General features: G+C 43.0%; 1 protein-coding gene across 5 annotated transcripts in view; it reads right to left on the reverse strand.

The window, feature by feature from the left end:
• Positions 1 to 18,866, reverse strand: part of KLF12 (KLF transcription factor 12) — a 258,883-nt gene that overhangs the window by 146,077 nt on the left and 93,940 nt on the right. For all 5 annotated transcript variants that reach the window (XM_057424023.1, XM_057424024.1, XM_057424025.1 and 2 more), the window contains one exon: positions 10,439 to 10,528. In XM_057424023.1, coding sequence (XP_057280006.1) covers positions 10,439 to 10,528 — 90 coding nt within the window. The remainder of the gene's footprint in view (positions 1 to 10,438; positions 10,529 to 18,866) is intronic.

Genomic DNA, 18,866 nt, shown 5'->3' on the forward strand with positions numbered 1-18,866 from the left:
ACTTTCGGCTCGGGAATAGAGCTGATAACAATGATGTTTTGGTTTGGCCAAGGACTTTGTGAGCCTCATGCTCTGCCAGGGAGGAGGGGAGCCAGGAGGAAGCAGAGACAGGACACCTGACCCAAACTGACCAAAGAGGTATTCCATACCACAGCACGTCATGCCCTGGATGTAACTGGGAGTGAGCCGGAAGGACTGGAAGTCTGCAGGGTTGGAGGAGGTATGGGTCGGTGCTTGGTCAGGCTTGGGGGGCAAGTTATCGGTCGGCTGGTGCTGAGGTGTTGTATTCTCTTCCCTTGTTATTTCCTTTATCATTGTTATTATTGGTGGTAGCAGTAGTGATTTGTGTTATACCTTAGTTACTAAACTGTTCTTATCTCAACCCATGGGAGTTGCATTCTTTTCGATTCTCTTCTCCATCCCTCTGGGAGTAGGGGGAGGGAAAGAAGGTTGGGGGGAGTGAGTGAACGAGTTACCTGACTGGGTTTAAACCACAACAGTTCTTTTTGGCGCCCAACTTGGGGCACGAAGGGTTGAGATAACGACAGATTTGACCGGATTAATAGTCACTCGTCACAATGCTGATGTATTGGCTCTCAGAGTTGTTCCTCTTGATCTCACAGTTTCAGAATGCAGTACATTACTTCGAGCCCGTATTTGCTGTGTTAGTGTTTATCAAGTGTGGGGCTTGGGCTAAGGTTCTTGTCTCACTGTGCTTTATGGCAATGGCTTGTAATACGGGCGGGCTCCAGCAGCAGGGCGGGACGGACGTGGCCGTGGACTTGTACCTGGCCGTCCGGCTGCTCTTCACCGTCCTGGCCCTCGCCCTCGCCTCCGTCTTCGTGAGGCCGTGGGGAGCCGAGGGGGAGCGGCCCCGGGAGCCGGCGGCTGCTGAAGCGGCCCGGGAGAGCGGCCCCGGGGACCAAGCGGCGGCGGGAGCGGGCAGGGAAGCCGCGAGCGGACGGCTGCCGGTGGAGGAGGTCGGGGCGGTCGAGGAGAGGAAGGAAGCGGCTGCCGAGCAGCGGGAGAAGGCGGAGGAGGAGCCGAGCCCCGCGGAAGAGCCGAGCCCAGCGGAGGAGCTGAGCCCCGCGACGGCCGAGAGCATCCCCCGGAAGCCGCCCGCCGAGCCCCAGGAGGATGCAGGAGACCACGCAGCACTTCCCAGCAAGGCAGAGGAGGAAGAGCTGGACTCGGGAAAAGAGAAGCTGGCGGTGGGAGAGCCGGCAAGCACAGCAGCTACACCAGCCCCAGTGACAAGTACAGCAGCATCGTTTGAGAGTTCTGAAGGTTCTGAATGGCCTTTGGGTATCCTTGGGACCTGCCTGCTGACTGTGATGGGGATCAGCATGTTGGCACACACACAGGCTGTGTGCTACCCACAACCATTTTGTCTGATCTCAAAAGTTAAGCAGAGTCAGGTTTGGGTCTTGTCTGGGGTTAGAGACGATATAGGAGGACCAAGAGATTTTCCCCAAGGCTGTACAGTCATGAGTGGCAGGGTGTGTGGGACAGTATGGGCAAGTATCTAGTCCACTGGGCCCCTCCAGTGCTTTGGAAGCGTCGGAGATGGAAGGCAGCTGTATGGAGTCCCCAGCAACAAGCTGCAGAAACTGCTGAAGGGGACAGTGAATTATTTTGAGCCTGGTGGGCCCATGGCACTTCAGGTCATCAGAGCAGAGATGCAACACAGAGATGGACTCATGATCGAGGGGTAGACTTTGCAATGGACACTATAGCCCAGTTTATTCATGAGTGTGAACACTGCACACAGTCTCTCCTGCTCTGGAAGACTGTTACAAGAGGTGGAGCCTAACATCATTTACCAGATGGATTCAGCAGCTTTATAGGGACTGGTCCATGCACTAAGATAAGAGTGATGGTATATTGAAAATGTGGGATCTGAGCATGACGTGAATGATATGGAATAAGGGGTGGATAATGTCCTGGGTTCAGCAGTAGCAGTATTGGTGGTAGCAGTAGTGATTTGTGTTATACCTTAGTTACTAAACTGTTCTTATCTCAACCCGTGGGAGTTGCATTCTTTTCGATTCTCCTCTCCGTTCCTCCGGGAGTAGGGGGAGGGAAGAAGGGGGGGAGCGAGTAAACGAGTTACCTGAGTGGGTTTAAACCATGACAAATACACAACTCTTTCAGTACTTCCCAGCAGGACACAGAACAAGAGTACAATATACATTTAAAAGACTACTCATAAGGCAACCTCAAATAGAATGTAAAGAGAACATCAACAAACGAGTGAAAACTAGGAGTAATCCCTTTTCAAAACAAACAACAAAGATTAAAAAATTTTGGTACTATTGCAACATCATGGCATTTGTCTCATGCCGCTGAAGTGCTCTGTGATACTGTAAATTGTTGAGCTATACTGGCTTAAGCTTAGTTTTCTTAAACTAGCCAGTACATAATAAGAATATAATAATGGCACACACACAATACTTCAAGTATCTTAGTGTCCTTAAAGAAATAAAGTATAGCAATTATCCATGTGAGAACCAGGAATACAGAAAGATTTCACTTCACCCTGAGCCAATACAAAGGAAAACGACAATAGTTCAATCACTTCCATTTCTCCTCCATTCTGAACACACTAACATGCCGTGTTGAACAAAATACAGTCTGTCATAATGAAGTGACTGCTCTAATGAGCATTAAAAAGAAAAATAAATATCAATTAAACTCACTGGCAAGTAGAACAAGATGAAACATAATGATTAACTTTTCTCCTACCAAATTAATCTAAAGATTTTGTGATGCACAACTATTTTACTAAGACGTTTCAACTGAAAGCATTTTAAATAACGAACTCTGCACCATGTAGAAGTTCCTGTGCATCAGCAGGTCTGCACTACCCATCTCTCTGCACAGTCACACATGGGGGTAAATGTGAGGTAATCCAAGGTAGCTTTCTTGTTAATAAAAGCAGGATTACCTAGCTCACATTTATCACTTTCTCCATAGGAACAGAAGGACTACTTGGAACCTACTGACTTTCACTGCAGTTGCAACCTGAATTCAACTTCTGATGCCACACCAGGCAAGTCAGCAGATCAGAACAGAGAGGCCAGTAATTGTTTTGCATGAAGCCTAAAACACACATTAATATCTCTTAGAACTGCACTGCATTGTAGCACAAAACAACAAAGACCTGTGTTGAGTTTCATTGCAGATGTGCAACAGGGTATTAGACTACAGTGCTGTATACCAGCTGATACATGGCATGCTCTGTGCTCCCATGACTATAGCATTAATACCTTTCTGGCAAGATGCAGTGAGCAAAAATCCATACCTCACTGGTTCCTCAGTTAGGATTGCAAACTACATCAAAATTACAGTTAAGCTATGGACATTGGATTCCTGAAAGAAACAGAATATGAAGCACACAGGACAGTCATTGAAACTGGAGTCATTGGGGAGAATGATATATGTGTATATATTTGGATGTTTGAAAATTTTTCTTATGTCATTTTTTACATTTTTAACTATTTTTTTTAATAGCAATGAAAAGAAATGTTGACCTTTCACATCTGTATAAAACAAGCACTGAAAAGGTGGATTTAGAAATTTAATAGACAGATATACAGCCTGTACGTACCATGCTTGTTTTTCTTTATGGCTAGAGTTTCTCAGCTGAATAAATCTTCCATGAGATTCCCATCATAAGCTCTGGTACCAGAGCAAGCTGGGAAGTCATACATCATCAAAAAAGCAGACTGGCTTCAAGGTGAGCTCACAGAATAATTGACTGGGGGATAGAAGGCAACCAAACTATAATCTCATGATGTACTTCAGCACTATGATCAAATCAAAGGGTTGACTTCCCTTCTCCCAAAGCCAACATTATTTTTACAGTCCCTATAAAAACATAAAACTTAGCAATTCATGTTTTTAACATATTGCGTAACTGAATTTTCTACAGCACTGTAACAATATTAAGTTGTGCTAATTTCTGTGTAGTATCACATTCTCTTTGAAACTTTATTCAGTCTTGTAGATAAAATATTATCCTTCGCCTCTACCAAACACATCCTCATTAAATTTAACCTTTTACTAAATGAAATCATCTTGCTGCCCTTCTATCATTATAGGTATGGGAAACCTCCTTCTGGCATGGCACTGTTAACTAAACACAAGCTGTTTGGAGCAGAGATCTTGCTTTGCTTCACTCCTTTGAGACTTACTACTGCATTCCTAATAGGTACAATCATTATCATCAGAAGATGCCCGTTAAAACAGTTTCTAAACACAACTTCCAATTAATTAAACCAAGATTCGCAGGGACGGTCATTTATTTGCATAGTGACTCATAAAATGAAATCTGCACCCACAAATGAAAATCTCCATGTTCCTACCATACAAACAACAAACCATACCTGACAGAATAAGGAGTACGTTCCCAGCAGTGCTCTGTAGCAGCCAACTTAACTGCCTAGGAAAAGAAAGGAATGTCAGACAGTGGTCAGTAAATTAAGTCTCAGAGGATCTGGGATACTTCTCTCAGTGAGAATTCCAGACAGCATCATACATCTTACAACCTGCATTTTCTATCTGTAAACTCAAGTTAACTTGGTGAAAAGACTGTCTGGCAAGTAAGTATGCTGACTGAGCTCAGTAAGCTATCGTTTCCTATCAGTATTAAATCTATTACCTTTATATTGCACTTTCGTGTCTGATTGCTGGGGAAAAAAATCCCAAGTAAATAAACCACACCTACACCATGGTGCAAAACCCCCTTAGCCGTCTATTCTGTACAAGGGCTGACTTCAAAACGAGTAAGGAACAGAGTAACACTGTAAATGCTCATTAACTAGCAAGGCAGCAGTGCAGAGACATGCCCAGAGTAAGTAGTTTGGGTCCCAGAAGCAGTCTCAGGATATAGTTTCAGATACAGTTAAACAGCTCTAACTATAAGCCTTTGTCAAAAGCAGCACCCAAGATCTTCTTCCCACCCTTTTCTCCTCATACGATAGAGGATACCCATAATTTCCTAACGCTGTAACTGCAGGATGTATACAGCCATTCCCTTTCTCCTTTCGGGTTGGGTTTTCCTGGATGAGTGATCACACAATCACAGAATCATACAATAGTTAGGGTTGGAAAGGACCTTAAGATCATCTAGTTCCACCCCCCTGCCATGGGCACCTCACGCTAGACCAGGTTGCTCAAAGCTCCATCCAGCCTGGCCTTGAACACTGTCAGGGATGGAGCATTCACAACTTCCCTGGGCAACCCATTCCAGTGCCTCACCACCCTAACAGGAAAGAACTTCTTCCTTATATCTCATCTAAGCATCCCCTGTTTAACTTTTAACCCATTCCCCCTTGTCCTATCACCACTGTCCCTGATAAACAGTCCATCTCCAGCATCCCTGTAGGCCCCCTTCAGATGCTGGAAGGCTGCTATGAGGTATCCACACAGCCTTCTCTTCTCCAGGCTGAACAGCCCCAACTTCCTCAGCCTGTCTTCATACAGGAGGTGCCACAGCCCCATGATCATCCTCATGGCCCTTCTCTGGACTTGCTCCAACAGGTCCATGTCCTTCTTATGTTGAGGACACCAGAACCGCACACAGTACTACAAGTGGGATCCCTGATGTCATTCAGTCACTGGCAATAGATGCAGCAGGAATGCCAGGTTGTAAGCAAAGTTGCTGCTACCTTTTATTCTTCATGAGAGCTACCACTTAGCACGACACAGCACCCAGAGTTATTTATTAGCTTGTGGTGCTTCATTTGGCTTCAATTAATCCAACTGAAGTAGCTGAGGAGCAGCCCTTGGGTTGTGTCTTGCACCCTTCTGGGTTGCAAACATACCCTCCAACAGTACTTGGGGAACATAGCTGTATCTCCTCAGGTACATCCTACATGGCTTTGCATCATGCCCTGTAGGTTACGGAATCACAGAATCACAGAATAGTTTGGGTGGGAAAGGACCTTCAAAGATCATCTAGTCCAATTGCCCTGCACTGAGCAGGGACAGGTTTAACTGTAGCATGTAGCCCAGAATCACATCCATGCTGGCCTTGAATGTCTCCAGGGAGGGTGCATCACCACCTTTGTATGTCCTTAGTGGGTTTTGGGTTCAGATCTTGATCTCCTTCTAAAGAATGTCATGTTTATGGCACTGTAAAGCAACTAATGTATCAGCTGTGTTTCTAACACCCCAGTAACACTCTTCAGGTATGGCTTGCAAGATGAAGAAAACCAACAGAAAAAAGAGCCAGCTTTCGCACAGAAGAAACTGACACATGAGCAGTCCATGTGCCATGTTTCCTCAAATCAGTGGTGCTAAACACTACGTACTTTGGAAAAAAAAACAACAATTATTTGAAAGATTCATAAAATACAACAGCAAATACTAGAAGTCCTTTTTCTTCTAATAATACAGTGTACATAAGCTGAATGAAACAACACAAACCAGTTCCCTATATAGTCAAGAAGCAAGCTATGATACTGAGAATATCCTCCACTGAATAGGTGCTTTTAGAAATCTACAAAAATAGAACAGATTTCTGTCACTATTACCCAGGCTGAGGTAGAACATGTTTATGTATATAATAACATAAGCATGGATGGCATTCTTCAGACATGAGACAACAAGACAATCTGGCTGGAGACAAAAGACACAGAGAACATTATTGGCTTGTTAAAGGGTTTTGTCATTTTAGTCATTCCTTTCATAATTCAGCCCTGATAAGGCATAGGAAGGGAAATCGATTAAGCAGAATTAGGGGGTGAATTCAGAGTAAAATATATGATCTTCAAATAATGATTTGAAATAATGCAGGCAGAGGAATGGATGAGATTGCAGATCTGGAAACAAAAAGGCTGATGAAAATTAGAGGTTCATTATTCTCTGTAGTTAAAGATTAATTGTGTGATAGAAGTAGCAAATTCGTATCTCCTTTTAACAAAAGCTTACGGCCCGACTCTGCAAATTCTTGAGAAAGTGTAACTTTGTATGTAAGTCAGACACATGTACCAGTTTTTAGAACTGGACCACATCCTGCAATGACCAGTAAGACTTTTACAAACTTCACAATAAAGCCAGTCAGTTCTATCCAGCCTAACTTCTTCATAATAGCACCAGCTAACAAATTCACTGCCTAATCTGTATTACCACTTAATTTAAAACAGCCTCAATACATTTTTACAATGAGGAGTATTACTTTCAAAATAGTTTTTGGCACAGCCAAGGAATAAATATTTTTTTCCTGCTGAATTACACCACCTTGTATGCATTCACCTACATGGTGAGGGACCACCTTTTAAACCGTCCTCTGAAGCTGGTTACTAGCATACAAAGATTTTATTGCAGACCAAAAGATCTAAAGCTGTAGGTCACTGGAGGATATTAAATGATAAGCAAATTCACATTTCTAAAGTAATTCTACCCATTTATTAGCAATGCTAGCTCCTGTTTCACAGCAGGGGAGATAATAACGAAGCCTTGTTAAAGGGCAATGCGGTATCTTTTATGTAATGTCTTTTTTTCATTTGTGATAAAGTCATTAAAGCAGCACTGTGTCTTCTTGAAGCCTCAAACAATAGTCTGCATTAAATCTCCTGTGCAAAATTAAGGACAGTAGTTCACTGGGAAAATAAGCATCTGTTCTTGCTAATGCTGATGGCCTTCTAAAAATCATGAAACTACTCTAAATTGGCGATGATAAAACAAAGCAGAACTCTTTTAACTTTTTCCAAAGCAAAGTGAAAATCCATTTCTCTTGTAAATACTTCTTTGTTCCAAATCTGCCTAGTAACCCCTGCCTAGTAACCTCTACCTCATATGGCATGTCTTCCTCATGGGCTTGCCTAAATCCCATTCTCCCACAGTCACCTAGCTTGAGCTCAGTGTCTTTTGAACTCGGGCTGGTAAAGGTTTGTCTACACTGCACCAATGGAGGCTGTAGCTCCTGAGCCCTGCCCACCTCTCCTCTAGTCACAGGCTCAAGGGAACTGGTGCATAGCTGAAACACAGGTATCAGCTCCAGTTTCCTTTGGCCTCAGCTAAAGACTGAACTGGTTTACAGTGGGAGTAGCTGACGCAACGAACATGGATACTGTACTCTCTGGTCTGATCACTCAGCCCTCGCGACCCTGGTTAAAGCCACTGGTGCTCCAGGCTCTGTTGGTTTCACCCCTTCACAACTGACACAGCCTTCAGGATCCCATAACCACAGATGAAACTTTCTTGTCATAACCCTTAAACGATGTCTCACTTCTGCAGCAAACATAGAGCCAATAGCAGATACCAAGCATGAACAGCAAAAAAAACCCAGTTGTCTTCCTACAGGTTTTGGACAAGTTTAACTAGTCTTGCCTGGTGTTCAGCTCCCTAAGTGATGAAGCTTGGGACACTACTTTCAGAACACTCAAAATGCCTTCTTAGATTGCAAATTTTCAAATCAGAAATCACATCTCCCTGTATACCCATACACCATGACGGAGGTGCAACACCAGGGACTTTGGGCACTAGAACAACACAAACAGACATTTTAATTTCAAATTCATGCTACTTGGATCACACTTTAGTTCCCATTCTATACTTCCCAGCTATGATATTCATCTTCCCAAACAGCTCCACATGCTGTTTTCAGTAATCACATCCTTCAAACAGTTGTCCCTGTTATGTCTACCAATACCTAGATATTCAAAACAGTCTCCAAAGCACACACTAAACATCTGTTTCAACCACTTTTTCCTTCAGAGTTTAAGCTGTTTGATGGAAAATTGCCATGCTAATGGCTAGCTGCTCTGTTAGTGAACTGGAGAATTCATTTTGTATTTATTGATTGTTCCCTAATGAAGAGTCATAAAGGTGCCAGAGACTCTTGACCAGACACTACTTAATTAGTACCAAAGCACATAAAATCCAAAATCCAACCAAACTCATTATCCAATGGCTCAGTCACTGGAAAAGAAAATGATGACATCATTTTCAGTTTACAGAGAAGTCCATAAAATTTTATTAAAAAAACCCTAAGGAAATTAAAAACTATATAAATTGCTCATTTCCTTCCAGTTCCTCGGACACCAAAGAGGTCTTCCAGAATCAAATCACACTTTGCTAAAGGAAGTATTCTCCATAAAGGAGCCAGCAATATGCATAGACTTTATTTGAAATGAGACAAAGGCAAATGCCAATAAAATAATTGTCTTCTAAACAATACAGGGAAAGGTTTATGTTACATACAAAGGACATAATGCAAAGCATCCTTAAGGTATTAAAAATTACCTTTAATGGACCTTTAATGGTCTTTTCATCATCGTGTTTCATACAATAGTCCACATTTTATGTTGCCTTAAATTATGTTGTACTGGAGCATTTTCTGAGGGTACTTGCTCTGAAGAAGGCAGAAAGATGAGCGAGAACTCCATTAAATGCTCTTTCTTCCTTTCTCAAACTTAAAGCCTCAAAACCATTGAATAACTGGTATCTCTTTGCAAGTCTCAAATTAAGTCATTATGAAAGTTAATTCTCTCTCTTCCATATCATGTAAATTCTCAATTAAATAACTGAGAAAATAGCAGGAAGGAAAAAAAAGGACAACAGAAGGGAAGTAAAAGCCCATTCTCTACACGGTGATAGCACTGCTGCCTCTAGTATGCTCTGCTTGTTGAAGGCATCTGTCTTCAGAGCAGTAAGGTGGCTTGGATGCTTTGGGATAACATAAGATGCACACAAAGAAACAAAGATGCATGATAACACAAAAGCCATTAATTACAGCTGGCCTCATATTAATGCACAATTACTACCACATATGTAAGAAAATACCCTTAACGCGTCTGAAAACGTAGTCTTCCATTTTCCTGAAACTGACCACCCCAAAGCCAAACACTTGTTCTGAAAAAAACTCAAAACCCTGTTCATGATCTCTATACTGCATTCAGCAGTCAATGTGACACCAGCTTTAACCATCTGAAACATCTAGCCCTCTTAGCATAATGATAAACCAGAGTATTCCACCAGAAAGAAAGCAGGTTTACACAAACAGAAAATGGAGTGGGACACTTGTATAAAGGATGAAGCAACCACAGTAAATATCCCAAGGAGGCAGAACAGCAAAGACATGTATAGGGTTCTCAGACATGAATTTTGCTTCTTTGCAATAAGCCATTATTCCTTCCTGTTTTTACAAACTGCCTCTTTTTTAATAACCAGGAATTTACACCAACAGCATCATGGCTATCCTAGACAATTTCAGTAAGTCTTCTACAGGGTCTTGGTTTGTGTTCTCAGCAGACAAGACTGGATGCTCACCAGTACATCTCTCAAGAAAATGTGCTCCAAAAGAGTAGAAATGAAGAGAAACATAGAAAATAAAATGACAGTAAAACAGGAGGAACAGCTAAGTACAGAGAAGCTCAGGAAGAGTCACCAGTGTGCTACAGAGTGAGGCCACACAGAAACCTCTGCTTACCCCCTGCTCAGATTCCAGCAGCTCTGTTTTGACTCTGACTGCCGGCATCCCATCAAGCATTAACATTCTGTTCTCAAAGGCGCTGATGTCCTAAGGCAAAAAAGGACAAGGTTAATAAAAAAAGTGATGAAAACACTCAGTTTAATTCACCGGTTTAGTTCTACAATATTGCAGACGTAAGTTTCTTTTAACAGAAATGAAGTTAACAAAGATGTAATATTTATTTCAAGGAGTAACCTCCAAGTGACTACTTCTGTTAAAACAACAAATTATACCTCCAGTTATCCTTAAAAGAGAACTAAATCTTTTTAAGCAACAAGGGAAAAATCGTCTCCAATTACTATTTTTTAATTTTAAATTAATCATGCAGGTGCATGTATATAAATTCCTTGCTTTAGAACTGGAAAGGAAAGGAGTGTTGTGAAATAGCTTTGGGCTTTTGGCAGTGTACTTGGGTATATTTGTTTTCAGTCAAAATATTTGTATTTCTGTATTACCTAAAGAAAGCATATGCTTGAATTCAGAGAAGTTATAGTGAAGGCCTTTGCAGACACACATCATAAATTAACATACATCTATAACTCTTCAGACCTCATATCACTGTCTTGTGAAGTTACCAGCATTAGTGAAAATCTCTACACAAACACCTCTGACACAAGAGAAGTAAAAAAACATGTTAAAAACATGCATTGTCCTTGTAGTAATAAGAAGTATAGGGTAAAAGTTTCAATCTGAAGAGACATTAGCAGAACAGTGTGCTTCTCTGAATCAATACCCCTGTGATGAACATCTCATCCCACTGTTGCTGGAGTAGTTTACGGAGACATGCAAAACTACCTCCTATGCCTTCAGTTCAAACACTACCTCAACCTGAGCCAATATTCTATTCCAGCCGAGGCTCAAGGCTGCTCTTTGAAAGCTAACCCCTTCAGCTGCCATTTAGTTTGGACAACAGAGAGAGAGTAAAAGACATTTTATCCCTCAAGCTAGAGTCTGACCTTACGAATGCAGGCACCTTGGCCAGCAGTACAGAAATCCAAAGACACCACAGCTATTTTTCAAACAGCAAAACTACAGCGCGTTCTGCATGTAAGTGATTCACTCACTTACATGCACTTACTGATCTGCAGCCCTGTCTGGAAGGCAGCACTCAGGCCTGGAAAATCACCTCCGCTCTGTTACCTTGTAGTCCTCAATAAACCACACTGTAAAGGGAAAACACTTTCCCTGTGTGGCGTGGGCAGCAGATCTGTTCAGTGCTGCATGGTGCTGTTATTCATAAAGAATATGTTCATAGCCCTGTTTCTTGTCACGGTTGCTTCAGAGTTTTCAGAAGAATGGTCTGTCCTAATGGAGCTTCCAAAATACTTTTCAAAAACTTAAATTACATGAAATATTTTCCTTTTTTTTTTTTTTTAAATTAATGCATCTCAGCCCATGATCTTCATTTTCACAGTTATAAGGATTGCACCAACTGCTTATTTTTGTATACTCCTTTACTTTATTGTAATTTAAATAACATGCTGAGGCAGGCAAACTGATATGTCTGTGCTCCACAGAGCAAATGACCTGCTTAAAATCCCCATCACCCTCACTTTGAACCCCATGTGTTACAGCACACAGAGCCATAGTTTGATACCACAGGGCAGGCAAGAACTTCATGCAAAGCAGACAAGCAAATGCAACAGCAAATGCAATTTCTACTTTTTTTTCCTTAAAAAGTTGATTTAGATAGTTCATAAAAAGCTCTAAATGCTTAAGTTATAAAATCAAATAAGTAATTTTCAGTGGAAAGCCACCACATTCAAACATGTGTGAATGAAGATGAGTTAAGTTGTTGAAATGCCCTGGTCCATGCTATGCTCCCACTGTGTATCTCCTGTGATTTAAACTTAACAATAGGAAGAAGGGAAATTAAAAAGGGGGGGGGGGGTCGGGAAGCAACAAGCTCTTCCTATGTCGTCTTTGTGATTTATTTTGTGCATCTTGGCTTTTATTCAGTGTTCGAGACATGAGGGTGGAGAAAGAATAGGAAGGGCTCCAATGCCACAAAACAGCTGGTTGAAATTGTTCCATGCTTTACATCCCTCTTCCCAGCAAGGGCGGTGCTCTGTTTATTTATCAGAAGTGGATCTGCTCGGGTGTCACTGAGCTCCAGCCCTTTGGATGTGGTTTGGGGTGGAGCAAGAGCAGGAGCCAGCCTGGCATTCCTGGTTCCCCCAGTGCCTATTCTGCAGGCAGAGAGGTCCCTCTCCCTTGTTGATTTATACACAGCACAGTTGAATTTTACAGCAAGATCAGGAATACACCATCATCAAGCATCCCTTAGGCTGTTTAGCTCCTAGACAAAGAAGGATGAGCTGATATTGCTTTGTGTCCCTGAGGAGGTCTTACCCGCCTGAACGAAGGGAGCAGGCTGGCTTGTCCAGGAGGCACAGGCAGAAGGAGGGGGAAAGACAAAGCACCACCGAGGAAAGGCAGGTTTAATGAACTGTTAGAATCTGATTAGAGGCTAATGTCCCTTTTAGTGCTTTGTACCAATTTACAGCTGATATACTTGAACCATTTTTCCCCACTGGCTGTGATAAACTCATTAGTTTTAAAAATGCAAGCTAACCAGAGCCTTTGAAGTTTAAAACTGATAAATCATGAAAACCTGACTAGTTCATGTACCATTTAACACATTTACATTTAACTAAATTTTCATAGCACTCGCTTCCCCTTTTGTTCTCTAAACCCATATTTCTTAAAAGCAGCACTCTGTGTTCTGAGTGCTTATCTGAAGAGTGAATGCAGTGAGTAGCTCTGGCTTTTGGGTTACTTATAATTCAGAGTAGCAATAATCATACAAGCAGACTGTTTCCAAACTATTTGATCCCTTCTGCTTGCTAACTGGAACACCATTTTGTGACACAGCCTGGGGAGCCACTGCCTGGTAACAGCAGAGTAGATAGATCCAGTCTGTGTGCTATACATATGGATGACGTGTTTAGCCTAATATTTGCCCAGAGAGCTCATATTTCCAAACTGTGCTCTCCTGCCATATCCAGCGTTTGTGCTACAGTATGTCCAAAGCCATTTGGCAAATAGGATGCAGTAGCTGTGGTTTGCATATCTAAAGCATCCCTATGGGGCTGGGGGTGTGAACTGAGCTCCCCCAGGAGCCTCTCCAGTCAGCTGGTCAGATGGAACATCCACACCTGAGTGAGGCCAGGCTGCTCCAGTGCCCCAGGTTAACTGATGACACTCAGGAGACACACCAGCAGAGACTGGCGATACAATGTATTACACCAATGTGTTTTTCAGGCCACAATCCCCTCCTGGCTCACTCAACTCTCTTCAACTGTAGCAGCTAACTCCCAAAATTGCCCAGGTGAAGGTGACCTGACAGCTCTTTGTTCTCCTCCCTCCCACCCCTACCCACCCAGTGTAATCCAGTCACCAACCTAGGTAAAACACATAGCTGATATATGTCCTCAACCGGGCATGTAATCAAGCCAAACACTGCATGACCTTACCAAAACATCTGTTCTCTTGGATTGATAAACTAGTTCACCCTAAAAGAGATCAACCTCTCTTTCTTGGTGCCATCCATTAGAGTCCTTCACTAATCACTTTTGGGCATTTATTCCCTTGAAAGATTAATTAAAAACACAAATCATGCCCAGGTCCGTATGGGCAACTGCTATTAGAGCAGCTATTACAGAAGACTGATAAGCTCACAGGCTTACAAACTCTTCTTCTGAGGAGTTATGGCAATCAGTCTAATAACAAGACTCTCCCTCCTCCTAAAAGGCCTACATTTCCAGTACAGCATCCCTGCAACTACAGCTGTCATTTTCTTAATGGGATGTCTTTCTGCTGCAAGTTTTAATCAAGTTATCTTCAGCTACTTCAGAGGAAGATAAAATAAAACTAAACTGCGTATCTAATCCTGGTACAAATCCACCCCAGCATCCTGTAGTATTTATTTAATTATAAATTATAACATTATGAATTTTGCCTCCAGACTTGACTTGGGGAAAATTTATTTAATATGCTGCCAATTAAAAAACAGTTGGATGAAAACAAAAACTGTAACACCTTCCCTCCCCTGCCCCACCCTCCCCCCTTCTTCCCAGGTCCCACTTCATTCCAAGTCTTCTTTACTTTTCTGTACAAACTTAACCTCTAACATGGCACAATTTCAATTTTGAGAAATGAAGTATCAGTTGGGGGAAAGGCAGTCATTCAACACCAAACAACTACAGCAAAAAGTTTCAAGTTTAAGGGGAGTAGGTTTGAGTAGCTAATGGCCAGGAACAGCCCTTAAGCAGTCTCTCTGTCTCAAAGCTATGACTTAACAACTTTCCCTACCTCATACTCTATTTAGTTTTATACAAGTTCTCCACACATTTAGTAATTTCTTAATTCACCATTGTATTCTCGTTTTATGGTTCCAAAATTACTTCTGTGAAAAGTGCTTTTGACAGAAACACAAATTTTGAAGTTTTCCTTTTTCATACAGGTATCTTAGAAACACCACTGAACTAACCACAAAGTAGCCTGCACCACCTGTAGCAATAAGATTACCTTGTTGATTTTTCTGAACACGAATACTGAAACTTGTGTTATTCTCATTACTTACTTACACTACCATACTGAAGTCATCCATCAGTCAAAGCAACAGCATAACATCTCAAGGCAAAAAAAATCTGAAGTGATCTACTGAAAGCAAAGCTTTTGAAGATAAGACAGAACCTTTTAAGGATACAACTATGTAAGATTTCCAAAGTCAGAATTGCTTTTTCTCTTTGTTTCAAAGGACAACAGAAGAAGGAAAGACTACCACCCCTTCTCAAATAAAACTATCTCCATAGGGAAAAGAAGCCAAGGAGAATGTCTTCTTTCCAAATTCCCAAAGGAAAGAATCACTGTTTTCTACTACGTCAGCCTCCTGAAGACCTTTATATACCATACAATGAGATTTGTTAGTCACTTAAATGTAGTTATCTCTAGGGTGAAGCGTAGCAGTTAACATTGCCACAGTATGTATAAAAGCAGTTCATTCCAAAAGTGAAGGAAACAACTATCTAATAGAAAATAAAAGTAAATTTATGTGGCTAGAAGATAATCACTCAACTGGGAGTTCTGCCAGGGAATCGAGGTTAACAGCCCATGTCTTGCCATAAGATCTTCATCATAATGTAATTATGTCTATAGCTGTGTGAAATGTTCATAATGTAAGCAGAGATTCTGGTAGTCCTGCATTTTACTCCGCACTTGAATTTCCAATCAAATTCACCAGAAAAGAAAATTATGGTTTTTACGATACTTTTTATGATTTATTGATGCTTCAAGGAAAACCAAAACAATTTCTTGAACAAAAAGTAGAGTGAAGCCTTAAACGTCATACTGTTTTCATGTGAAACTGGGTGGGACTGATTTGAGTTCATTTCAATTCAAAATGTTATTTCTTCAGTGAGAAGAGAATGCAGAGTTTGCAAAAGCCTGGGTGAACAATATGGACATACACACTGCAGTTTATGTCTTATCTAAAAAACCCTGAAAGTTTAAAACACCACAGCAATGGAATTCTGGAAATATGTTAGCACAGCAGCTCAGAATGAGAGTGAAGAATAATTAACTAAAGCTAACAAGATTATTTCTCACTCATCTACATACCTCTCTCAGGTCTGCTTGTTAGCCCTGAACAGAGCTCAGGGCGGACCCAAATGCAGGGCATGAAATTCCATACATCATCGCGTGACACAGGAAACTGTGTCAGGAGGGCAGTCTAGGCGTAGGCATATGTCTATCACGGACATGCATCTGCATGGCAACCAGTGACCACAGAGATCATAGCTCTAAGCTTTCACAGTATCACACAGTATCACAGTATGCTAGAGATTGGAAGGGACCTCAAAAGATCATCTAGTCCAATCCCCCTGCCAGAGCAGGAACACCTAGATAATGTTACACAGGAATGTGTCCAGGCGAGTTTTGAATGTCTCCAGGGAAGGAGACTCCACAACCTCCCTGGGCAGCCTGTTCCAGTGCTCTGTCACCCTCACTGAGAAGAAGTTTCTTCTCAAGTTTAAGTGGAACCTCTTGTGTTCCAGTTTGTACCCATTACCCCTTGTCCTATCATTGTTTGCCACTGAGTAGAGCCTGGCTCCATCCTCATGACACTCCTCCTTTATATATTTATAGACACTTATAAGGTCACCCCTCATTCTCCTCTTCTCCAAACTATAGAGACCCAGCTCCCTCAGTCTTTCCTCATAAGGGAGATGCTCCACTCCCTTAATCATCTTCGTTGCCCTACGCTGGACTCTCTCCAGCAGCTCCCTGTCCTTCTTGAACTGAGGGGCCCAGAACTGGACACAATATTCCAGATGCGGTCTCACCAGGGCAGAGTAGAGGGGAAGAAGGACCTCTCTCGACCTACTAACCACCCCCTTCTAATACACCCCAGGATGCCATTGGCCTTCTTAGCCACAAGGGCACAGTGTTGGCTCATGGTCATCCTGTCGTCCACTAGGACCCCCAGGTCCCTCTCCCCTACACTGCTCTCTAACAGGTCGTTCCCCAACCTATACTGGAACCTGGGGTTGTTCCTGCCCAAATGCAGGACTCTACACTTTCCCTTGTTATATTTCATCAAGTTATTCCCTGCCCAACTCTCCAGCCTGTCCAGGTCTTGCTGGATGGCAGCACAGCCTTCTGGCGTGTCAGCCACTCCTCCCAGCACAGTGTCATCAGCAAACTTGCTGATAGTACACTCAATTCCCTCATCTAAATCATTGATGAATATATTAAATAATACCGGTCCCAGTACTGACCCTTGAGGCACTCCACTAGTTACAGGCCTCCAACTAGACTCTGCCCCATAGACTACAACTCTCTGGCTTCTCTCCTTCAGCCAGTTCGCAGTCCACCTCACTACCTGATCATCCAGACCACACTTCCTCATTTTAGCTGTGAGGATGCTGTGGGAGACTGTGTCAAATGCTTTGCTGAAGTTAAGGTAGACCACATCCACCGCTCTGCCATCATCCATCCACCGTTATTTCCTCATAAAAGGCTAAGAGATTGGTCAAGCATGATTTCCCCTTGGTGAAGCCATGCTGACTGCCCCTCATAACCCTCTTATCCTTGATATGCCTTAAGATGGCACCAAGGATAAGGTGTTCCATCACTTTCCTAGGGATGGAGGTGAGGCTGACCAGTCTATAGTTACCCAGGTCCCCCTTCTTGCCCTTTTTGAAGACTGGGGTGACATTTGCTTTCCTCCAGTCCTCAGGCACCTCTCCTGTTTCCCAAGACTTGGTAAAGATGATGGAGAGTGGTGTAGCAATGACTTCCGCCAGTTCCCTCAGCACCCGCGGGTGCATCCCATCTGGACCCATGGATTTATGGATGTCCAGATTGCTCAACTGGTCTCTAACCCATTCCTCATCGACTAAGGCAAACCGCTCCGTTGACCTGACTTCATCTAAGGTCTCAGGGGTACAGGGCTCTTCAGGACTGCCCGCAGCAGAGTAGACAGAGACAAAGAAGGCATTCAGTAACTCTGCCATCTCTGTATCTTCTGTCACCAGGGCACCCATCCCGTTCATCAGTGGGCCTACATTGCCTCTGGTGTTAGTTTTATCTGCCATGTATTTCAAAAAGCTCTTTTTGCTGTCCTTGACCCTTCTCGCCAGGTTTAATTCTAAGGAGGCCTTAGCCATCCTAGCTGCCTTCCTACATCCTCTAGCAGCAGCCTTATATTCCTCCCAAGTGGCCAGTCCCTCCTTCCATGACCTGTAAACTCTCCTCTTCCACTTGAGCATACCCAGCAATTCCCTATTTAGCCACACAGGTCTCTTGGCCCCTCTTCCTTGACTTCCTACGTGTCGGGATGCTCTGATCTTGAGCTCGGAAAAAGCAATCCTTGAATGCCAACCAACTATCTTGGGCCCCTTTACCTTCAAACAGCCTTGCCCATGGGATTTCCCCTAGCAATTGCTTGAAAAGGCCAAAGTTTGCCCTGCTGAAGTCCAGGGTTGCAATTCTACTTGCTATTCTACTGGTCCTACCACACAAGATCCTGAATTCCACCATCTCGTGGTCACTGCAATCAAGGCAGCCCTCAACCCTTACTGCTTCGACCCTCCTTGTTAGTGAGCATGAGATCCAGCAGCGCTCCTCTCCTGGTTGGCTCATCCACCATTTGCAGGAGGAAGTTATCATCCATACACTGGAGGAACCCCCTGGACTGTGGCTGGGTTGCCGAGTGGTCCTTCCAGTAAACATCAGGGAAGTTAAAATCCCCCACGACGACCACGGCCTGTGACTGTGAGGCCGCTCTCAGCTGCCTGTAGAAGGCCTCGTCAGCTTCCTCACCCTGATCTGGTGGTCTGTAACAGACCCCCACAACAGTATCCCCCCTGCCAGCCTGCCC

Source organism: Pezoporus wallicus, unplaced genomic scaffold (assembly GCF_028554395.1).
Source record: "Pezoporus wallicus isolate ANWC-B61680 ecotype Strahan unplaced genomic scaffold, APGP_CSIRO_Pwel_v1 contig_16, whole genome shotgun sequence".
Classification (NCBI taxonomy): domain Eukaryota; kingdom Metazoa; phylum Chordata; class Aves; order Psittaciformes; family Psittacidae; genus Pezoporus; species Pezoporus wallicus.